Raw genomic sequence first — 21632 nt, forward strand, 5'->3', positions numbered from 1 at the left:
CTTGAAGCAGCGGGTTGGCGCAATCCGTGGCAATTTCATTACTTCAATAATACAATCGGAGAGATGTATGTACATATATGTATGCATGTCCATTTTGTTTGCTTTGGCTCTGTTATCCCTTCGCCGAGCAGTGCTTTGATAGCCACTGGCCTTTGGAAGACTTTGCTTTCGGCCAAAGAATTGTATTTATTAACAGTTTTCGCCGTGGCACTCGGTGCCCGGTCTTTTCATTCCACACGCAGAAGGTGTACTATGATGTCCTTTGATATCCCATCGAATTGGATCTCTTTTGCAGAGAATAATCAGGCGTTCCCTCGTCCAGTACATTTGATGTTTGTCTGTAAGTTTGGAATAAGTTAGATAACCAATCCTGAATCATTAGCTCCAAAAAGGCGAAGGCAGCAACGAATAGCCCCATAAAGTTTGAGCATAGTCACTCAATAGTCAGCACCCATCATTGCAGCACAAGTGCGAGCACAAGTGATACATTTTCATATCGTAGACGTCAACGTCTAACCTACGTGAACGGGCAGCCGAATCGATTCGTTGCAATTCGGGCTTCGGGCTCCGCTTCGTTCGGTTCATTGGAATCAGCGATTCCGCTTTCTCGTTACTTTGAATCGCTCGCCCAAAATGGACTAAACGAAGCAGATCTCGTTACTTTTACTGTGCCAGATCCGAAAGCACTCCCTCTGCGCTTGATTTTCCGATGGAACGGACGAGTCCTTTGTGTGCCTTTGTATGACCGTGTGTGAGCGTCATTCGGTTTTCAGGAATCATATAGATCGAACGCATTATAGCTGTGATGTGGATACTTTTACTTTGAAACAGAAACCCACAAAAAAGTATCGAATAAAAACTGAATTGATTTAATCTGTTTAACATTAATTTTGATATCGCATCACATTAGAAAGTAGGAACTACATATGTAGAATGCTCAATGAGACGCATCGTCGTTGCTGGTCTTGTCGGAGGAGAATGCCTCTGTGGTTGGGCCTGCGTCCGGCAGTCATCCTTACCCCGAAGTTTAGCGCTATCATCTAAACGTTCTGGGTAAGGATCACTGAACGCGTCCTCCAGGGCACGCGGTTCCGCCAGCATGTGCCGCCACTTGGAGATGGCGGGAGTGATGACGAGGCTCTGGGTGCTCGAGTCCTGTGTAATGCTCAGGCGACCCTGCCTCACCATTCGCTTCATTTACCTGAGTCTCTGCTTGTGCTCAGCCCTCGTCTGGTCACGCTCCGCCCGCCTGCGTTGCTTCTCTTCATTCAGCTTCTCCTCCATGGACCTCTCCAAGTGTTTGAGCTGCAAGAGCTGCTGTTTGGTAGCGATATCCCTGCGCTTTTGCTTCAGATCGGAGATCAGCGATATCCTGTGGAGTGCCTCGGCTCCGCCTCTCGTACTTTTCCTTCGTGGCGGCGCACAGCTTGGAGATTTCCTCGATCTGTTGCAGCACAAAGCCATCGCAGTCGCTGTCGATCCCTCGCTCTTCACCTTTCTCCTTTTTTTGCCTGATCTACATATATGTACATATATTTCAGGCTTTTGGATATTCCCCCAAAAAGTTTTTAAATTAAAGGCACCGGACTCGACTGGCCTGCGGAAAGTTCTGCGGTTCGTTCCGGCACAACTATTAGTGATTGAGTTTTTGTTCTTCAAGTAGGTTTTCTTACCTGCAAAGAGAGAGAAAGAGAGAGAGAGAGAGGAAAGTGTTAATTAAAATCTGCATTTTGATGGGGGAATAATAAGGAATATTAAAGTGGAAATCAATTTGCGGTTCGTGTTGTGCTGACAAATATCGGATTGGATTGGCCTGGCCTGGACTTAATTACACACACAACTCATTTGTCGCCCAAAAACCCCTCCCCAAGGACACGTCCTGCCCTGCCCTGGCCGCGTCCTGCTGTCTGTCCGTGTCTTGAAATAGGAAACCCAAAAACGAGACAGACAGCAACCAGAGACGACGACACATGGCACACAGAAAAAGCTCAAACAGGAGCAGCAGCAGCACGATGAGCAGGGGGAGCTCCTGCTGCAGGACCCAGTCAGCCGTGGCACCAACACAGGACTTTTGTTTATATGTCATACAAATTACTCATACGTTAATAATTTAAACGGATGGCTGATGATGGCAGGACAACAGGACAGCAGGACACACGAGGCATCTGCACGAGGCATGTGTACTTTGGAGGGGGGGTGGGGCACGTGGGGCAAAGACTAACTCGGAATCAATACGAAATAAAAACCAAATACCGCCCTGATCAAACACAAGGAGGTAAGAAGGACAGCCGGGCGGCACCTCCAGCCTGTTTGCTGCTGCTGCTTCTGCTGTCCAATGGCATTTCTCTTGTTATAAAGGCATAAAATTCATAACCAAGTCCCTGACAGACATTGAGTGCTGCCTGCCCCATGAATCTTTCTCTCGTACGATATTTGTGGCAGCATAGCCATGCCCGTGTGTGTGTGTTTTTTTTTTTTTCCATGGATACGCCACGGCGGGTGAGAATCTCTAAGAGACGCGACCGGCCCGTACCAGTCAACGAACTGGACTACCCCTTCGGGGCTTCCCAGCTAAACTCACCACCACGCACAGCTGCACACCTCATTCCCCGCGGGATCACCGCAAAGTATTACTTCGCGGGGATGGGTTGCTTACGTTAGGCACTCTCCTCTACGCGTCGCTCCCTTTCGCATCTTCTCAGATCGCTCTGGATGGATATTAGGCGGATGCTAACGCGCTGCCAGTTCTCGTCGGACTCCGTCATGAACGCCATTAGCTCCTCTGGTCGTGGGAAATACTCCGCACTTGAGCGGTACCTCGTGCAGTGGTAGATCACATGCTTCGGATCCTCGCTCTCATTCGAACACTCAGGACACTCGGGAGTATCCTCGTGTTTGAACCTATGTAGATACTTCCTGTATCCTCCGTGACCCGTCAGGAATTGGGTGAGGTGGTAGTTCATCTCTCCGCTTCTCCGCCCTATCCATGACTCAATGTCCGGGATTAGTCTATGGGTCCACCGTCCATTTGTGGCCGTGTCCCATCTTGCCTGCCATTTTTCTATCGGCGCCCGCCTTTCCGACGCACGGATGGTCTCTAGCGATGCATTAGTTCGCATCCCTGCGCGCGCTTCATATACAGGCGTCATCTCGAGCGCTAGTATATCCACCGGTATCATGGCCGCGAGGACCAGGGCTGCGTTATCCGACACCGTCCTATATCCAGACACTACTCGAAGAGCGCAGAGCCGATATGGCACTGACATCTTTCTTCTTAGACTCATGTTGCCGGATAGGGTTGAAGACCACACCGGCGCAGCGTACAGTAGGATCGAGGCCACTACTCTCGCCAGGAGTATGCGACGACCTGCCTTGGGTCCACCAATATTGGGGAGCATCCTTGCGAGTGCTGCCTGCATCCGGGAGGCTTTTTGACTCGCGGACTCGATGTGGGCCCGGTAGTTCAATCGGTTATCCAGCATCACGCCTAGGTACCGGATTGACTCCTGCGACTTAATAGTCGCATTACCCACGCGAAACGTCGCGTACTCCACCTTCTTCCGACTCGTGATGAGTACAGCCCCCGTTTTGTGGCCAGCCAGGTCCAATCCCGCGTTTTCCATCCAGTTGGATACGATCCGGATTGCCTCGTTGGCCGTCGCCTCGACATCTCGGAGCTCTTTGGCTACCACGACCAGGTCGAGATCGTCAGCGAAACCGACAAGCGTGCATCCCTGCGGGAGCTGGAGTCTCAGGACGTCGTCGTACATTATGTTCCACAGTAGAGGTCCTAAGACTGATCCCTGTGGAACTCCGGCTGTCACCCTGTAGAGCTTTGGTCCCTCCTCCGTCTCGTACCTCAGTACCCTACCCGACAGGTAGCTGGCTATTATCCGAAGCAGGTAGGTGGGAACTCCAATTCTCCCGAGCGCCTCGTTTATCCGAGACCAGTTCGCTGAGTTAAACGCGTTACGGATATCCAGGGTCACCACCGCGCAGTACTCCTTTGTGCCGAATCTCCATCTTATTCCCTCGATCGCTCTGGATGCAATGTCGGTGACTGCCTTGATGGCGTCGACCGTTGATTTGGCCATCCGGAATCCGTACTGGGACTCCGATAAGGCCTCCTTCTCCTGGATCACAACTTGCAGTCGGTTGTAGACGATTCTCTCCAGGGTTTTGCCGACCGTATCCAGCAAACATATTGGGCGGTATCCTGATGGTTCCTCCGGGGACTTATTTCCTTTGGGTAGAAGTATTAGCCGCTGCACTTTCCACTGCTCTGGAAACACTCCTTCCCGTAGGCATTTGTTGAACGTGTCAACAAATACTTCTGGTCTGGTGGTTGCTCCAAGCTTCAATGCCTTGTTTGGGATACCGTCCGGTCCTGGTGCCTTTTTATCCCCAATTCTCCTGGTAGCCGCTATCACCTCCTCAACAGAAATCTGTTGCCACAGCTCGGAGTCTTGGCTCGAGACGCTTTCCTCCCTATACGGGTGCTGTGGGAATAGGGCCTCCACGATGCTACGAAGCAGGATCGGGCAGGTCACTTCCGGTGTTGACTGGCTCCTTATCCTCTTGGTGACGACCTTATATGCCGTCCCCCAAGGGTTGACGTCCGCCTCCTCGCATATCTGCCTGAAGCAGGCATACTTGCTCTCCTTTATGGCACGTTTAAGCGCTCTTTTCGCTGATCGGAGTTCCTCTCCCCTGGTTTCGAACTCAGGCCGACCTCGTGCTCTCTGGTAGCACCGTCTTGCTCGTAGGCAGGCTTTCCTTAGCTGGTTAACCTCCGCATTCCACCAGTAACAGGGCGCTCCTCTTTTGCAAGGCTTCCTTCTTGGCATTGCCACATCACATACCTCCTCCATGAGCTTCGCCAGTTTCTGAGCCAGGCCCTCTGCCGTTTCTCGCGCAGGGCTCCAGCTGGCGTTGCGCAGATATTCCGTGAAGGTTTCCACATCCAGGTGGTCGCCCTTCCATTTAGGTCCGGTAATTTTGGCTAGCTGTCTTTTCGTTGCTGCTCCGCATTCGAAGTGGATCGCCTGGTGGTCGCTGAACGTAAACTCCTCGCTTACTCTCCACCTAGCTCCCCTATGGAGTGAGACGCTCATGAAGGCTAGGTCGATAATGGACCCTCGACCCGCCTTGAAGTAGGTTAGCTTCCTATCGTTTGCGAGTATTACGTCCAAGGACGCAAATTCCTCGAGCAGACACGTGCCTCTGGCGTTGGTTTCCTTACTGCCCTACTCTACGGACCCCGCATTAAAGTCTCCCGCTATTATTACGGGGGCTCTTCCGCGCGCGTCTTCCGCTATATGCGCTAGCATACTTTGGAAGCGCGCTAGGTCCCAGCTCGGCGGGGCATAGCAGCTTAGAAGGTTAGCATAGAAGGTTACCTCTCTAAGCCTCGCTCTAACAAATCCTTCGTTGGCTGCGCATATCTCCTGGGGGTGGATTTGTACGGCCCAGATGGCCGCCTTGCCGCAACTGCTGCTGGTCCAACCGCTTCCTGGTATCGCCCTGAATGGCTCGCAGATGAGCACGACTTCGGTCTTCCTCTCCCTGACTGCTTGTCTCAGGAGAGACTGAGCAGCTTCGCAATGGTTTAAGTTCAGCTGAGTACACCTCATGCTGATCTTTTAGTCAGGGCGTTCCTAAACTGGGGGCATCTACCGCTGCCGGCTACGTGCTTCCAGTCTGCGCTCGTTCCCTTGCAGAGCATGCACTGTGGTTCCAGGCTACAGTTCTTTGCCAGGTGGTTCTCCTTTCCACATCTTCTACACAGCTTGGACATATCTACTTTGCTACTGCACTGTCGTGCCATATGCCCAATCTCGAGACATCTGAAGCATTTGATGACGCTGATTCGCTCACGCAGTCTGCATCTTACCCAGCCTACTTTTAGGACTCCTATTTTCAGAGCCTTTTGAGCGCTCTCCGCTGGCAGCCTGATTGTGGCCGTCTGGGTTCCGCCGTATGCCTTTCTCAGCTGGATGTCATCCGCAGACAGCTCCGCCAATTCCACCTGGCTTCTCAGAGCCTCGCATATATCCTCCGGTGCGACAGGCTACGGACTTCTGCGTGCTCCTTCAGCGTATTGGCTACCAGGCTTTTAAACGTCTCCGTCTCCTCTCCCGACTTGTTGAGCTGTAGAAGTAGCTCTCCTTTTTGGGTCCTCCTGATCCTGGCGATCGCATCACCGAGTCCACGCAGGGTTTCGTCAGTCCTAACCTTGCGCAGTATCTCTGCATAGGTCTTTTCACCTTTGGTGGCAATGACGATGGCGTCTGGTCGCGTCTTGTCCGCGAGCGCTCCAGTCGGCTTTTGCGGCCTCTTCCTTCTGCGCCGGTTGGTCACCGTCAGAAATGGGGTCTCCTCCGGCTCCTTTCTCTCCCTTTCAGCGTGGGCGTCCTTTTCAACTGCTACTCCTGGTGTGGTCTGGACCTCGACCGCTGCCTTGGTCCTCTTTGTCCGGGGTGTTGGTGCACCTGCAGCCTGTTTCCTTGACGTCTGAGAGGACTGGTGGGTCCTGATCACCGCCTTAGCTCCTTCGTCGTGCAGCTGGATAGCAACCAGCTCATACAGCACCCTTATGCTCTCGATCGAGTCCCGCATGGGTTGGTGTATGGATCGCCTCTTGCCATCCTCGAGCATCTCCACTAGCTGCGTGATCTCTCGTCCTAGATCGCGCAGCGCTGTGCTGCCCTGAGCTTTTTGGTGCTGCTCCGGGCCAGGGAGGGCCGGCAGCGGGGCGTCGGTCCGCTCACCAGTTGGCGTTCTCGCCATTTTTTTTGCTTTTATTGAAGCCTTCTGAGTCGTTCGTCGTTATGGGTGTGATACTTTTACTCATTTTGTTGGGTCCCAACTCGTAAGCCGTTGTCCTGGTCTGTTGTACAGTCGCGCTATGATCCCATGGTTGTCTATGCAAGCAGGGAGGCCATGCGAGGGTTGACTCCCGCCCTTATGGGGTCGGGAGTTCAGAGCCGGATCCGCGCTAGTCAGGAGTGACTCAACTGAGCCTGTACGTCCAATTTAATGGCTACGGAACAAGGAGCGTGCTTAGAGATTTGCCAATTTTTCACGGGACGGGGGCAGAAGCAGCATTAACCTAGCAGCCATTTCGGCGGGGTTTCATTCCGCGTACTAAAGTGCTAGAATGCTGGCTTCCGTCAGCCCTGGGGAGATTCAACTAATAAAAGGGGGGTCCAGTTCCTATCCTAAGACTTTACTGGTCTCCGTCTTAGTCGCCTTCTCGTATTAGCTAGGTGTTTCACACGTGTGTTTGACCTATCCGGGGGATACCTGGCTTGTGCCGGCGGTTACGAGTTGCTTTAGTGCTCTTTAGAGGGAGCAGAACATACCCGTGTCTTCTTAGTCGCCTCATACGACAAGCTGTGACATGCTGTGGTGGTATTCTACTGCCCGCTCACCACACGGGTGTGGTGTGTGTGTGTGTGTGTGTGTGTGTGTTTGGTGGCAATTTCATTACTTCAATAATACAATCGGAGAGATGTATGTACATATATGTATGCATGTCCATTTTGTTTGCTTTGGCTCTGTTATCCCTTCCCCGAGCAGTGCTTTGATAGCCCCTGGCCTTTGGAAGACTTTGCTTTCGGCCAAAGAATTGTATTTATTAACAGTTTTCGCCGTGGCACTCGGTGCCCGGTCTTTTCATTCCACACGCAGATATCCCTTTGATATCCCATCAAGTTGGATCTCTTTTGCAGAGAATAATCAGGCGTTCCCTCGTCCAGTACATTTGATGTTTGTCTGTAAGTTTGGAATAAGTTAGATAACCAATCCTGAATCATTAGCTCCAAAAAGCCGAAGGCAGCAACGAATAGCCCCATAAAGTTTGAGCATAGTCCCTCAATAGTCAGCACCCATCATTGCAGCACAAGTGCGAGCACAAGTGATACATTTTCATAACGTAGACGTCAACGTCTAAGCATAATAGCGACCTACGTTAACGGGCAGCCGAATCGATTCGTTGCAATTCGGGCTTCGCTTCGTTCGGTTCATTGGAATCAGCGATTCCGCTTTCTCGTTACTTTGAATCGCTCGCCCAAAATGGACTAAACGAAGCAGATCTCGTTACTTTTACTGTGCCAGATCCGAAAGCACTCCCTCTGCGCTTGATTTTCCGATGGAACGGACGAGTCCTTTGTGTGCCTTTGTATGACCGTGTGTGAGCGTCATTCGGTTTTCAGGAATCATATAGATCGAACGCATTATAGCTGTGATGTGGATACTTTTACTTTGAAACAGAAACCCACAAAAAAGTATCGAATAAAAACTGAATTGATTTAATTTGTTTAACATTAATTTTGATATCGCATCACATTTGAAAGTAGGAACTACATATGTAGAACGCTCAATGAGACGCATCGTCGTTGCTGGTCTTGTCGCCTTTGGGGCAGGGGCAGGTGCCCAAGGTTCAGGGTTGTGCTCTGGTTCTTTGTGCCACAACGAGCGGCTGGCTGCACCAGCGGGAACGCTGCCTCCCGCAGCCAGTAGACCACCAGAGCGTCATTGATGCCATATCGCTTCAGGTTGGACAGGCGCTTGCGTGATATGATGGTGGATCCGAAGGCGGAGGCTCGTGGTGTCGGAGGAGAATGCCTCTGTGGGTGGGCCTGCGTCCAGCAGTCATCCTTACCCCGAAGTTTAGCGCTATCATCTAAACGTTCTGGGTAAGGATCATTGAACGCGTCCTCCAGGCCACGCGGTTCCGCCAGCATGTGCCGCCACTTGGAGATGGCGGGAGTGATGACGAGGCTCTGGGTGCTCGAGTCCTGTGTAATGCTCAGGCGACCCTGCCTCACCATTCGCTTCATTTGCCTGAGTCTCTGCTTGTGCTCAGCCCTCGACTGGTCACGCTCCGCCCGCCTGCGTTGCTTCTCTTCATTCAGCTTCTCCTCCGTGGACCTCTCCTAGTGTTTGAGCTGCAAGAGCTGCTGTTTGGTGGCGATATCCCTGCGCTTTTGCTTCAGATCGGAGATCAGCGATATCCTGTGGAGTGCCTCGGCTGTCTTCTTTCTCAGAGCCGCCTCTGCTTCCTCTTTCCGGATGCGCTCCTCCTCTTCCTTCTTTCGGGCCTCGCTTTCCAAACGCCTTCTCCTCCGCCTCTCGTACTTTTCCTTCGTGGCGGCGCACAGCTTGGAGATTTCCTCGATCTGTTGCAGCACAAAGCCATCGCAGTCGCTGTCGATCCCTCGCTCTTTACCTTTCTCCGCCAGCTCCTGTTTCTCCCAGATCTCCAGGCACTTTTTCACCTGCGGCAGCTGCTTCTGCCCATTCTCTGTCCTGCCACTCTGCGTCCTTTTGAATTTGCTCTTCATTTGCAGGAGCATCTTCAGCTCGAGAAGATTCAGGTACTTGGACAGCCGTTCCACCTCTCGAAGCTGCAGCTCCTCGCCGAGGCCTCGCTGTGGCGCCTGCTCCCCTAGGATATCCTTGCACTTTCTCTCCAGCATGAAGATTTGTTGTTCTCTCTGCTTTGCAGTGTCCTTGCACATGTCCTCCTGATGCTTCTGCTGCCTGCGAGCCGCCTTCTTCTCCGCTGCGATCGGGCAGGATTCTCGTAGGCTTTTATTTGCTTTCTGATGGCGCTCTACCGCCTGCTTGGCCTTTACCGTGCACATGTGGTTGTCCTTCAGGTGCGGGCAGCTCTTTTCTGGCCAGCAAACATCCTGCGCCTCCTGAGGGTCGTCTCTCACTTCCCCCAACAGCTCGGGCCGTCGGGCGGTGGCTCGACTTTCGGCGGCGAGAAGAGCCCTTCGCTTGGCCTCGCACTTCCTGCTAAGGTCCTGCTCCTGCTGCTGCTGCTGCTTCTGCACGTATCCCTGCTGGAGCTTGGAGGTGCTCTGGCTCTTCTGCCACTGCCGCAGATTGTCGAAATCATCCTCGAACTGCTTGCTGGGCCTTGGCTCCTTCAGCTGGCTCCAGTGGCTCTTGGTAATCTCGAACAACTTCTCGCGGTTCCTCATCGCCACGTTGCTGGAGGACAGACATGCAGCTGGAGCTGGCGGCTCGTTCTTCTGTTCGGTCAATGGTTTCGGTGTCAGCTCTGTCGTCCTGGTCTCCTCGGAATTGCAGATAAAGTTCGGAAAACTGTACTTGGGCACCGGCTTCGCGCCCCCCTCCTTCGTGCAGACGCCTCCCTTAGAAGCGGGCGGCTCCTGCAACCAGAGGGGGGTCTTGTCCAGGCCCCTCATCTTGAGGTTGAGCAACTCGTTGCGCCTTCGCAGGCAGCTCCTGGCCTCCGGCTCCTTGGCGAAGCGGCGAAGTCTGCCACCAATCGCCTTGGGCTGGGTCTCCTCGTGTACCTCGGCTGGTGACCAGACGGACGAGGAGAGGCCAGGGGTGGACCAGTGGCGCCTGTCCGGCTTGTTTATTTCGCTGTTGGGTATGTCACAGGCCATGGGCGGGTCCAGTTCGCATTCGCTGATCGACGGCATCCTGGATCGCAGCTCCATGTTCATCCGGCGGACAGTGGCAGTGGGGGCGGCGGCGGCGGGTTCGGGCTCCTTGCCGATGCTGGGCCAACGTCTGAATCTTCCTAGAAACCGCTGTACCTGCAAGTGTAGGCGATTGTGGCACATCCCGGGTGCAACATTTGAGGCCAATTTTCGTATGTGATCGAATAAAAACTACCACCTAATGAACGTGCGGCAAGTAACGGGGAATTTTAATAAAATAATAATAAAAACTGAGAGTGAAGTCACACGGTGATTGAGATCTCAGGGCCGACTGGATCCTGGGTGAGGGGAGTTGGGGGGGAGTACAAATGATTACACTTTGATGGAGCATTGGGCCTCCAGCAGTATCTGTGCGGACTTCAAGAACCGCTTCTTCTCCCAGTCGCTTAGCTTCGGCCGGCAAATCGCCGAGATCCCGTGGGCGGAGACGACGCAGGGAACGGACATGAACACCTCGTCCTTCACACCGCAGAAGCCCTGGACGTTGGTGGACAGCGTCAGCACCCGATGGCTGTCCTCGAATATCGCCGAGACGACGTCGGCGACGGTGAGGCCGATGGCCCAGTTGGCGTAGCCCTTGACGGCGATCACCCTGAAGGCCGCCTCCACCACATCCTTGTGGACCGCTGACCAGTACATGGGGTCGTTCTCATTGCCAATGACGGGAAGGATCTCCTGCAGGCGCACGCCCCCGACGCTCACCGTCGACCACAGAGGCACCGAGCTGCCGCCGTGCTCCCCGATCACGTAGCCGTGGACGAAGCGGGCCGCGATCCCCAACAGCTGGCCGATGAACAGGAGGAAGCGGGCCGTGTCCAGGTGACAGCCAGTGCTGAAGCAGCGCTCGTACGGCAGATTGGTCACCTTGCGGGCCACCCAGGCCATCACGTCCGCGTGATTGGTCACCAGACTCTGCTCCAGCAGTGCCGGCATCACCGCCTTGACAATGTCCGTTGCACTGCTCGATCAGCGGATTGTTGATGAACATCGAGCCGTGCAGCATGTCCAGCCGCTCCGCCGCCACCCAATCCTTCTGATCATCGAAGGGGGCCACGTGGTTGGTGACGCCCTTGCAGAGGAGGGCCATGGCACAGGCCATGCCCACGGCGCCGGCGCCCGCAATGGTCACCTTTCGGCCCGGCTGGGTGTTGTGCGGTCCGCCGAGCTTTTTGAACAAACACTCCCGGAAGTGCTTCAGCAGTTCCTGATTGACAACAGCTTCGGCTCCGCCTCCGCCTCTCGGCCCTCCTTGCAGGCATTTGTCGTCCTTTGCCTTGGCCTCTGCTTCCTTTCGGGCTCTCTTCTCCTGGCACTTTCTTCGCAGAGCCTCTGCTTCCTTGCGGGCTCTCTTTTCCGCGAGTTTTCTTTGCTGAACCTCTGCCTCCTTTCGGTCCCTCTTTTCCAAGCATTTCTTTCGCTGAATCTCTTCGAGTTTTCTTTGCTGAATCTCTGCCTCGCACTGTTCCCTCAGCTTGATCCTGGCACATTCGGATATATTCTCGCGAGCCGTGTCTTCATCATCGCTCAAGGACCTTATAAAACCCTCAACAGTCTGCAGTTTCGCCTGCACGCACTTTTCCACCTCAGGATTCAGGGATTCCTTTGGCGGGGGAGAAGGCTTTTCCTTGGGCACTTCCTCGGCTACTTCTTTAGGCCTTGCCTTGAAGGAAAGAACTTCAGAGTTGGCCTTCTTTCTGAGCTGCTGGCCGCCATCTACGCACATCTCCCTGAGGACCTGCTTGCGGCTGTTCTCCTTGATTTGGTCGCAGACGCATTGCTGCATGCGGTCCAGCTCCACCTGCTCCTTCTCGCTGAGATTGCAGCGCGAAGAGCACAGATCCTTCCACTCACTGGCCACGCACTGATCCACCTTCTTGGCGAATCGGGAGCGCTCTGCCTGATTCCCTCCCGGAGCCTGTAGCTTCTTGTTTTCGCCCATTCCCCGGCACTTCGTCTGGATGATATCCACCGCATTGGGCTCTGTTTGAGCCGGCCCCCTTCGGGAACTTTTCGCCGCATTGCTTCAACATTTGCCGGATCTTATTCGCGCCTGCCTCCGCCTTTGCCCGGAAGAACGCGCTCATGACACTGTCGGCGCAGATCTTCCGGATGCCCGTCTTCAGGCAGCGCATCATTATCCGCAGGATGTCCTGCTGCTGCTTGTCGGCGGAACCCTCGACGCACTCCTTGAACGCCTTCGTCTTCTCTATGATGCACTTGTCCACCCGATTCTTGATCATTGCCTATTGGATAACTAGCTATGACAATTAGTAAACGAATGACAGTACCAAGTTATATTTTTCTTAAAAGATTATTTATGTATTTCTTGATTACTTTTTCACTGCAACACCGGTACCACGTACATTCGATTCGAGATCAGAAAAGAAAGAGGAAGTGGACACTTCAATAATAATACATAATAATACTTAATATATCGATAGTATTATTTAATAGTATTTCATGTTATTATTTGAATTGTGGAATAGGCGTATTCCAACACGCCCCCCTCAAAAATAACATTAATCATCAAAATCATAAAAATAAAAAAAAAATGTTTTCATCATTAAATCAAAAAGGTAACATTCAATTGTTATTCTAATGTGGTTGGTGTGCATTCTGGGAAGTGTTATGTGATCTAGCATTTGCTCTAAGGATACGGGGAAAACCCAGAAAAACCCGATCAGATCACTTTAAAATTAGATTAACATAAAATTAAATTACTTTAACAATTCATTGGTTCTTTTGGTTCAAATCAAAAAAAAAAAAATATATATATAAATTAATGTAATAAAATCGTTAATAAAGCTTCATGTTCATGTTTTCATTAAATTGGAATCATTCTTCTTGTAGTAGTCCTAATTTGTTCCGCAGTTCCGCAAATCTTCCAGCAGGTAGTGGCTTCGTGAAGATGTCAGCAAGTTGGTTGTCTGTATTAATATACTCAAGAGAAATCTCATTAGTTTCTATCTGTTCTCTTGAAAAATGATATTTTATATCAATATGCTTTGCTCTTTTATGACATGAGGGATTATTTGCAATGCTAATACAGCCTTGGCTGTCTTCATAAATTTTAATGGGTCTGTCGAGTTTAAGATTAATACTATTTAGAAGAGACTTTAGCCATAAAGCTTCTCCTACAGCTTCAAATAGGGCCATATATTCAGCTTCAGTTGATGAAGCTGCCACTGAATTCTGTCTTTTTGTATTCCAACAAATTAAATTGGAATCGAACATTTTAAACAAATAACTCGTTGTACTTTTTCTATCAATCTCATTACTACCCCAATCGGAGTCTACATAGCCAACTAATGTATTTTCAAATGATGTATTCTTTTTAAATATAAGCTTCATATCAATAGTTCCCTTTAAATATCTAATAACCCTTTTTAAACATTGCCATAACTCAGCATTGTTCTTGCTACTATATCTACTCAAGATATTTACAGCAGCAGCTAAATCTGGTCGTGTACACAGCATTATGTACATTAAACAGGCAATAAGGTTACGACATGGAGCATTGCAGTCTTCATCTGAGTTAAGTAACTCATAATTTAGTTTATTTAGTAATGGAGTACTGACTAAATTGCAACTATCCATGTTAAATTTATTTAAAATTCTTTCCACATATGCAGCTTGACTCAAATATATTTTGTCTTCAAACATTTCTACTCTGATACCGATTAAATGTTTTATCTCATTTAAGTCAGTCATTCTAAATCTTTCGCTTAAATACTTTTTTAAATTATTCATTCTATCCATATCCCTTGTCGCTATTACTACATCATCAACATATAATAATACATATATGTTTTTCTTTATGTCACCTCTATCAAGAATATATATGCAACGATCCACGGGAGAGTTTACAAAATCGAATCCTTTCAATGCTGCTTGTTTGAGCCCATAAATGGCTTTGTTCAGTTTGCATACATGCCCAGCACCGCATGATACGCCCTGAGGAGGCCGCATATATATCTCCTCACTTAATGTACCATTGAGGAAAGCTGATGGACTTTCAAATTAAACTGGACTGCCAATGATAGTACGAACCTAAAACTGGCAATTCTAGCAACGGGAGCAAATTTTTCTTCATAGTCTACTTGGTTCTTTTGAGTAAATCCTCTTGCAACCAGTCCAGCTTTGTCTTTTATTGGGACTCCTAGTTCATTATATTTAATGGAAAATACCCATCTACTGTCTACAATATTTTTGTTTTCTGGCTTCTCTATAATTGTCCAGGTGTTATTAATTTCATGGGTATTTAACTCTGTATTTATTGCCTCCTCCCAATCAGATTTATCATTCCTAAAATTTATTTCATCAAAAGAATTTGGAACTTCATCAAACATTATATGGGCATTTAATATAAATTTGTTAAAGCTTTTATCATGTTCTTTATAAGACACCTTCGGCTTAGACTTTAACCTCTCACTTTTTCTACTAATTATATTAGTATCCTTATTTTCTTCACGACAATTATCTGGCTGATCAGCTTTTTCACAATCCTTACTCTCATTCGGGATATATAATTCCTTACTATCGTTCAGGAAATCAGTTTTTCTTTTCCTACTTTCATTCGGAAAATTCAGCTTTTCGCATTCCTTACTTTCATTCAGGATTTCACTTTCCTTACTTTCATTCGGGAAATTAAACTGATCACATTCCTTACTCTCATTCAGGATTCCACATTTCGTACTATCATTCGGGAGATAAAACTGATCACATTCCTTACTCTCATTCAGGATTCCACATTCCGTACTATCATTCGGGAAATTAAGCTGATCAGATTCCTTACTCTCATTCAGGAATTCTTGTTGACTTCTTTCCTTACTTTCTTTCGGGAAATCTGTTTCAAATTTTACTTCTCTAGAATAAAGCATATTAGTCTCGTCTACGACAACATCTCTTGCAACAATAACTTTTCCTTTAATGACATCCCACAATTTGAGTCCATTTTGTTCATACCCTATCAAGATAGCTTTGAATGATTTCTCATCAAATTTACCTTTTTTAATTTTGTTGTGCACATACACGGTTGAACCGAACACTCTTAAAAACTTTAAATTGGGCTTTCTATTGTGCCACAGCTCATATGGGGTCATTTTACAATCACCAAGTGCTTTGCTTGGAATTCTGTTGATTAGATATGTTGCAGTTAGCACAGCTTCACCCCAAAAACTTTTGTCTAATTTTGCACCATTTACCATAGCACGAGCTTTCTCTGTAATGGTTCTTATCTTTCGCTCCGAAACACCATTCAACTGAGGTGTATGTGGCACTGTCAAATGATAACTTATTCCTTTATTAACGCAGAACTCACGCATTTCATTCGACAGGTATTCTATACCGTTGTCAATGTACAAATTGACAATATTGAAATTAAAATGAGCCTCGCTCTTTGCTACAAAATCTTTAAATACATTGAATACATCTGATTTATATTTTAACAAATAGGTTACACAATAATGTGTAAATTGATCTACGAAGATCACAAAATAATTTTTATCGTCTAGTGTAACTGGTTTAATGGGGCCACATACATCTGAATGTATTAAAAACAAGGGTCGTTTTATATAACTTTTATCTTTAGATTGCTTAAATGGCAACCTAGCCTGTTTCCCATTTAAACATGACTCACAAACTTCATCTGTTATTTTTAAATTACCAAGAAGATTACTGTCATTAAATAAATTATTATTCTTTATTTCAAGCAATTTTGCATTGCTTATATGCCTCAACCTATCATGCCATAATCGATAATTATTTTTGTTCCTAGCATCTCCACTGTATGCTTGGAATTTGACTACAGGTATATCCAACATACCTGTATGTTTAACAACAATTACTCCATTTTTTTGATATGGAGACACCACCACAGTCAAACTTAATTGACATCCCTGCCTGTTGCAGACGCTTGACAGACATGAGGTTTCCTGCTGCCTCCTTGCAGTAGAGCACATCCTCCAGTGTGATATTGTGTCCATTGTGCAGCCGCACAATTCCACGCTTAGTGGCATATAAAAACTCGCCTTCTTTTGCCACAGCGATTTTAATTGGCTGCTCCAATTCGATGCAATCGGCGTACAGCGAGTCATCATTGATCAAATGATCCGTTGCACCAGAGTCGAGTATAAAACCGAGTTCATTATTTATTTGATCACTCTTTGTCATTTTCCGCATCATAAATGCGAACCCGTGGCCCGATGCTGCAAGCTGAGCTTGTTTATTATGTTTATAATTTTTTTTAATTTGATTTTTGCTGGTTGCTGACGACGTCTTGCCAATTCCTGCTCCAATTCCTGCTCCAATTCCTACTACAATTCCTGCTACAGCCATTGCTGCCAATTCCTCTGCCCTTGTACCGAGATCTCTTTTAGGAGTGGCTCCACCATCTCGTTCTCGCTCGGGACTTCAACTTAGAGCAGTGGTCCCTTGGAAAGCAATATTTGTTTCTCGTCTTATTCCTGAGGCTACAACGGAGGATGTTAATTAACATCTTGCCGCTAAACTTAACACTTCGCCTGTTGATATAGTTGTGACTAAATTTACATTTAAACATAAGCGCAACATATCATCCTTTAAAATTCTTCTCCCTGATTCTTTACTATCCTGTTCTCTAGAACCGTCAATATAGCCTGAGCATACAATTGTGCATGAGTTCCTTCTCAAAGATTCGAACTCAAATCCAAGAATTACCGAACATGCTCCAAAAAACTGATGTACTATTTTTCCATGCACTATCAGAACGTCCGCAGTTTGCTGGGAAAATTGCGTCAAATTCATACTAATAGCGCGTCCTTTGATTTCGATGCCATCGCGTTTACCGAAACCTGGCTTAACTCCTCTGTCAATGATCATGAAATTTTCATTGATAGTTACACTATTTATAGAATGGACCGCCCATCTTTTGCAGGTGGGGTTCTGATTGCAGTTAAATCTGTTTTCTCATCTGAGTTATTCCCATTCAATAACATTCATGGAATTGAATTTGTTGCAGTCAAAGTTCGTGTAGGCTCCGCATTTTTCTATTTAACCTGCTTTTGCTGAGCTCTGATGCTGAGCTTTACTTACACCACCTCTCAGTAATTAATAATGTTGTTTCTGCATTAGGGTGCAATGATCGAATTATTGTCATGGGGGACTTTAACCTCCCATTTCTTTCTTGGCTGCCTTGTAATGACGCTAACCTGTTGTTTCCCAATTGCCATAATGACTTTATCAATGGGCTAACGGCTTCCCTTGTCCAAATTAATGCCGTTAAAAACATTAGGGACAGACTTCTTGACCTTGTTTTTGTTAACGATGGTTCTCTTGCTACGGTATCTAGAGCAAGCCCAATATCTCTCCCTGAAGATCCTTACCATCCAACTTTGTTGATATCACTGGAGTGTACACAATCTGGTGGTGCTGACAGTTCCATGGCTCCTTGTCACATAAAGTGTTTTCGCAAAACGAACTTTATCGATTTAGATCTACATCTCTCGCGTGTTGATTGGTCGTTTCTTTATTCATTACCGAACATAGATGCAACTGTTAACTCGTTTTATAGTTCTATTTACTCCGCCCTTAATACGTTTGTTCCAGATATCACTGTACCTGTATCGTCCAAGCCTCCCTGGTTCTCCTTAGCTCTATACTCCTCCGCTCGCTCTCTGTTCCTTGCCGTCAATAGTCAGTGTTATAATCATAACCTTTCACAATGTAGTAGTAACTTTCGTAGTGATCCTAAAAAATTCTATTCGTTCGTTAACTCTAAGCGCAAGTCAAACGTTTTTCCTCCGTCCCTTCATTACCAGAACAAAACAGAAGCTTCTGCTGTTGGTATTGCAAATTTTTTCGCTAACTTTTTCCAAACAACGTACTCGTCTCATATTTACAACGCATCCAATCCGTATCCGTACCAGCTACCTCAAGCTAACAGCATTTTTCTGCCCTTTTTCGAGGAAAGCGTTGTTCTGGAAGGTTTGTCATCTATGGACATATCGTTTTCTGCGGGTCCAGATAAGGTACCAAGTTGCATCTTAAAACACTGTGCCCAGTCCCTTTGCAAACCCTTGACCTTTCTCTTCAACCTCTCCTTGGAACAGTCTTGTCTCCCAGTAATTTGGAATGAGTCCTACATCATTCCGCTTCACAAAAAAGGTTCAAGATCAAACATTGAAAACTATCGTGGTATCGCAAAGCTTTCCGCCATCCCGAAGCTTCTTGAGTTCCTGGTCACCCGGCAACTGCAACATCTTTGTTGCAGCTTGATATCTCCGTCGCAACACGGTTTTTTCAGACATCGTTCAACATCGACTAACCTTCTTGAGTTTTCTAACCTAATCCACCGTGGTTTTCAAATTGGTTTGCAGACGGATGTAGTTTTTACGGACTTCAGCAAGGCATTCGATTCTGTGATCCATGCTCTGCTTATTCAAAAGCTCTCTTTATTAGGGTTCCCAACGAATCTTCTAGATTGGATTTTGTCCTATCTCTCTAACCGTACTCAACGTGTTTTGTTTTCTAACGTGTTGTCAAATACTGTTAATGTTACTTCAGGTGTGCCACAGAAAATTCATCTGGGCCCGCTTCTGTTTATTTTATTTGTGAACGACCTTCGTCAAATCAGAAAATACTCTACTACACTAATGTATGCTGATGATGTCAAAATCTGTCTTTCTTACTCTGATTGGTATTTGCACACACGCCTTCAACTTGATCTAAGTGAACTACTATTGTGGTGTTCAACTAATCTTCTTTTTCTGAACCTTTCCAAATGCAAACTTATGACATTTTACCGTCGCGCTCCTCATTTTGTCTCATATGTTCTAGGTAATCATGTCCTTGAGCGAATTTCGAGTTCAAATGACCTCGGAGTCCTTTTTGATCATAAGATGTGTTTCAACACCCATATAGCTGCAACTGTTAATAAAGCTTAGGGTGTTTTAGCGTTCATCAAGCGTTGGTCCAAGGAGTTTGACGACCCGTACGTTACGAAACAACTGTACATCTCGTTAGTACGTCCTATATTGGAGTATTGTTCTTGTGTGTGGAGCCCGCAGTATAAAGAGCAGCAGGCTGTTATTGAATCCGTGCAAAAGCAATTTTTAATTTTTGCCCTTCGGAACTTTAACTGGGACTCGGGTAGAATCTTGCCACCCTACCGGTCTAGGCTAAATCTTATTGACCTGCCGTCGTTGCACCATCGCAGAATATGCAATGGCGTAATGTTCGTGCACAAGCTCCTTCTTGGGACTGTTGACTCCCAAACTCTTTTGGGTCAGATTGACTTGGCCATTCCATCTAGACCTACCCGTACTTTTCGGCCTATCCGTCTACCCATATGTAGGTCTAATTATGCTGATCATGAACCTTTTAGGGTTTTATGCCATAATTATAACTCCCTCTGTCAAACCCTATCCCCTGAACTGTCCCTTAAACTGTTCAAAGTGACCGCCACGATAATTAGATATTGATCTCTAACAACACTGCGCATGTGCCCTGCTGCATATCGATGTTCTCATATCGATGTTCTTATATCGATATTCTTCTTTCGGCGTCTGTCTCTTGCGTATGTTACTCGGAAGCACATATAATTCTGTATACTGATCTTCTGCTGGTTATGGGCCCAGACACCAATTCACCCAGAAACAGTATAAAACAGAAACAGTGAGAAACAATAAACATTGTTTGGTGCTTAGTGAAAAGCAGTGCTAAAAAAATGGCATAGACTCATTAGTGTATGTGTGTACATAGAAAGGCAAAAGAACAAGTTGAACAAATTCAACGGAGATTCGCATTGTGTTTTTATACCCGATACTCAAAATGAGTATTGGGGTATATTAGATTTGTGGTAAAAGTGGATGTGTGTAACGTCCAGAAGGAATCGTTTCCGACCCCATAAAGTATATATACTCTTGATCAGCATCAATAGCCGAGTCGATTGAGCCCTGTCTGTCTGTCCGTCTGTCCGTCCGTCCGTCCGTCCGTCCGTCCGTCCGTCCGTCCGTCCGTCCGTCCCCTTCAGCGCCTAGTGCTCAAAGACTATAAGAGCTAGAGCAACGTTTTTTTTGGATCCAGACATCTGTGATATGTCACTGCTACAAAAATATTTCAAAACTTTGCCCCGCCCACTTCCGCCCCCACAAAGGACGAAAATCTGTGGCATCCACATTTTTAAAGATACGATAAAACCAAAAACGCAGAATCGTAGAGGATGACTATATGTTCTAGAGTGTGAAATCTCAACCAGATCGTATAATTATTATAGCCAGAATCAAGAAAACAATTTCATTCTTTCTCGCTCTGTCTCTCTCTAACACACAGGTTTCATGGTCGGCTTTGCCAATTGCAAAATATGAGTTCAAGGATCTCAGAACCTATAAGAGCCAGAGCAACCAAATTTGGTATTCACACTCCTGTGATATCGGACCTTGACCGTTTCGTGTCCAAATTTCGCCCCACCCCCTTCCGCCCCCGCAAAGGACGAAAATCTGGGGTATCCACAAATCTCAGAGACTATTAAGGCTAGAGTAACCAAATTTGGTATCCGCACTTCTGTTAGATCTCACTATAAAACGTATATCTCAGAATTTCGCCCCACCCCCTTCCGCCCCCACAAAGAACGAAAATCTGTTGCATCCACAATATTGCACATTCGAGAAAACTAAAAACGCAGAATCATAGATAATGACTATATCTATCAGATTGCTGAATCTGGATCAGATCGGATCATTTTTGTAGCCAAAAGCAAGAAATCAATTTGCAGTGGCCACGCAGCGCCCGACGTCACGCTCAGACTGATTTTCTGTCTCTCTCGCACGCACTCTTTGTCGTGTCGTTTAATATTAGCAGCGTCTGCCGGAGGAGAGCCATACTGACTTAGTATCGGGTATAACTGTAGAGTTGCGGTGTACGCAGCAACTCACAACGTTCCCCCTCGTTTTGATTAGAATTTTGCAGCGAATCGGACCGTTGCCGTGGTTTAAAGTCCAAAATAAAGCAGTCCCAACGGATCAAGAAACACAAAAGCGAACGGAGACTCAAGTGTGTATACCAAAAAGTGCGTATGCCAAGCCGCACAAAACCGCGAGAGTGTATACCCAAAAGTGTGTATACCAAGGCATAGAAAATCGCGAGTGTGTGTGTGTAAATAGCAACTCG

At 47.4% G+C, this 21632-nt stretch overlaps 3 protein-coding genes across 3 annotated transcripts; all 3 read right to left on the bottom strand.

Annotated features, from left to right (window-relative positions):
- Nucleotides 1–1091: 1091 nt before the first annotated feature.
- LOC117189421 (axoneme-associated protein mst101(2)-like) lies at nt 1092–10744 on the bottom strand. The gene is made up of 2 exons (XM_033394548.1): nt 9030–10744; nt 1092–1383 (listed from the first exon to the last, which is right to left on the bottom strand). The coding sequence occupies exons 1-2, from the start codon at nt 10608–10610 to the stop codon at nt 1198–1200; spliced, it is 1767 nt and encodes a 588-aa protein (XP_033250439.1). The 5' UTR covers nt 10611–10744; the 3' UTR covers nt 1092–1197.
- Nucleotides 10745–10799: 55 nt separating this feature from the next.
- On the bottom strand, nt 10800–11420 carry LOC117190133 (L-lactate dehydrogenase A chain-like). The gene has a single exon (XM_033395215.1). The coding sequence runs from the start codon at nt 11418–11420 to the stop codon at nt 10800–10802; it is 621 nt and encodes a 206-aa protein (XP_033251106.1).
- Nucleotides 11421–11524: 104 nt separating this feature from the next.
- Nucleotides 11525–12727, bottom strand: LOC117190134 (axoneme-associated protein mst101(2)-like). Its single transcript, XM_033395216.1, has 3 exons — nt 12564–12727; nt 11667–12493; nt 11525–11556 (listed from the first exon to the last, which is right to left on the bottom strand). The coding sequence occupies exons 1-3, from the start codon at nt 12725–12727 to the stop codon at nt 11525–11527; spliced, it is 1023 nt and encodes a 340-aa protein (XP_033251107.1).
- Between the last annotated feature and the right edge of the window lie 8905 nt (nt 12728–21632).

This window comes from Drosophila miranda, assembly GCF_003369915.1.
Source record: "Drosophila miranda strain MSH22 chromosome Y unlocalized genomic scaffold, D.miranda_PacBio2.1 Contig_Y1_pilon, whole genome shotgun sequence".
NCBI lineage: Eukaryota > Metazoa > Arthropoda > Insecta > Diptera > Drosophilidae > Drosophila > Drosophila miranda.

Coding starts and splice junctions, on each gene's coding strand:
- LOC117189421 (XM_033394548.1), bottom strand. CDS start 10,610: ATGTGCCACAATCGCCTACACTTGCAGGTACAGCGGTTTCTAGGAAGA. Junction 1,384..9,029: donor TGAGAAAGAAGACAGCCGAG/GCACTCCACAGG, acceptor GGCGGAGCCGAG/GCACTCCACAGGATATCGCT.
- LOC117190133 (XM_033395215.1), bottom strand. CDS start 11,420: ATGCCGGCACTGCTGGAGCAGAGTCTGGTGACCAATCACGCGGACGTG.
- LOC117190134 (XM_033395216.1), bottom strand. CDS start 12,727: ATGATCAAGAATCGGGTGGACAAGTGCATCATAGAGAAGACGAAGGCG. Junction 12,494..12,563: donor GCCGACAGTGTCATGAGCGC/GTTCTTCCGGGC, acceptor TGCGGCGAAAAG/TTCCCGAAGGGGGCCGGCTC. Junction 11,557..11,666: donor GCTGAAGCACTTCCGGGAGT/GTTTGTTCAAAA, acceptor CTCCTCTGCAAG/GGCGTCACCAACCACGTGGC.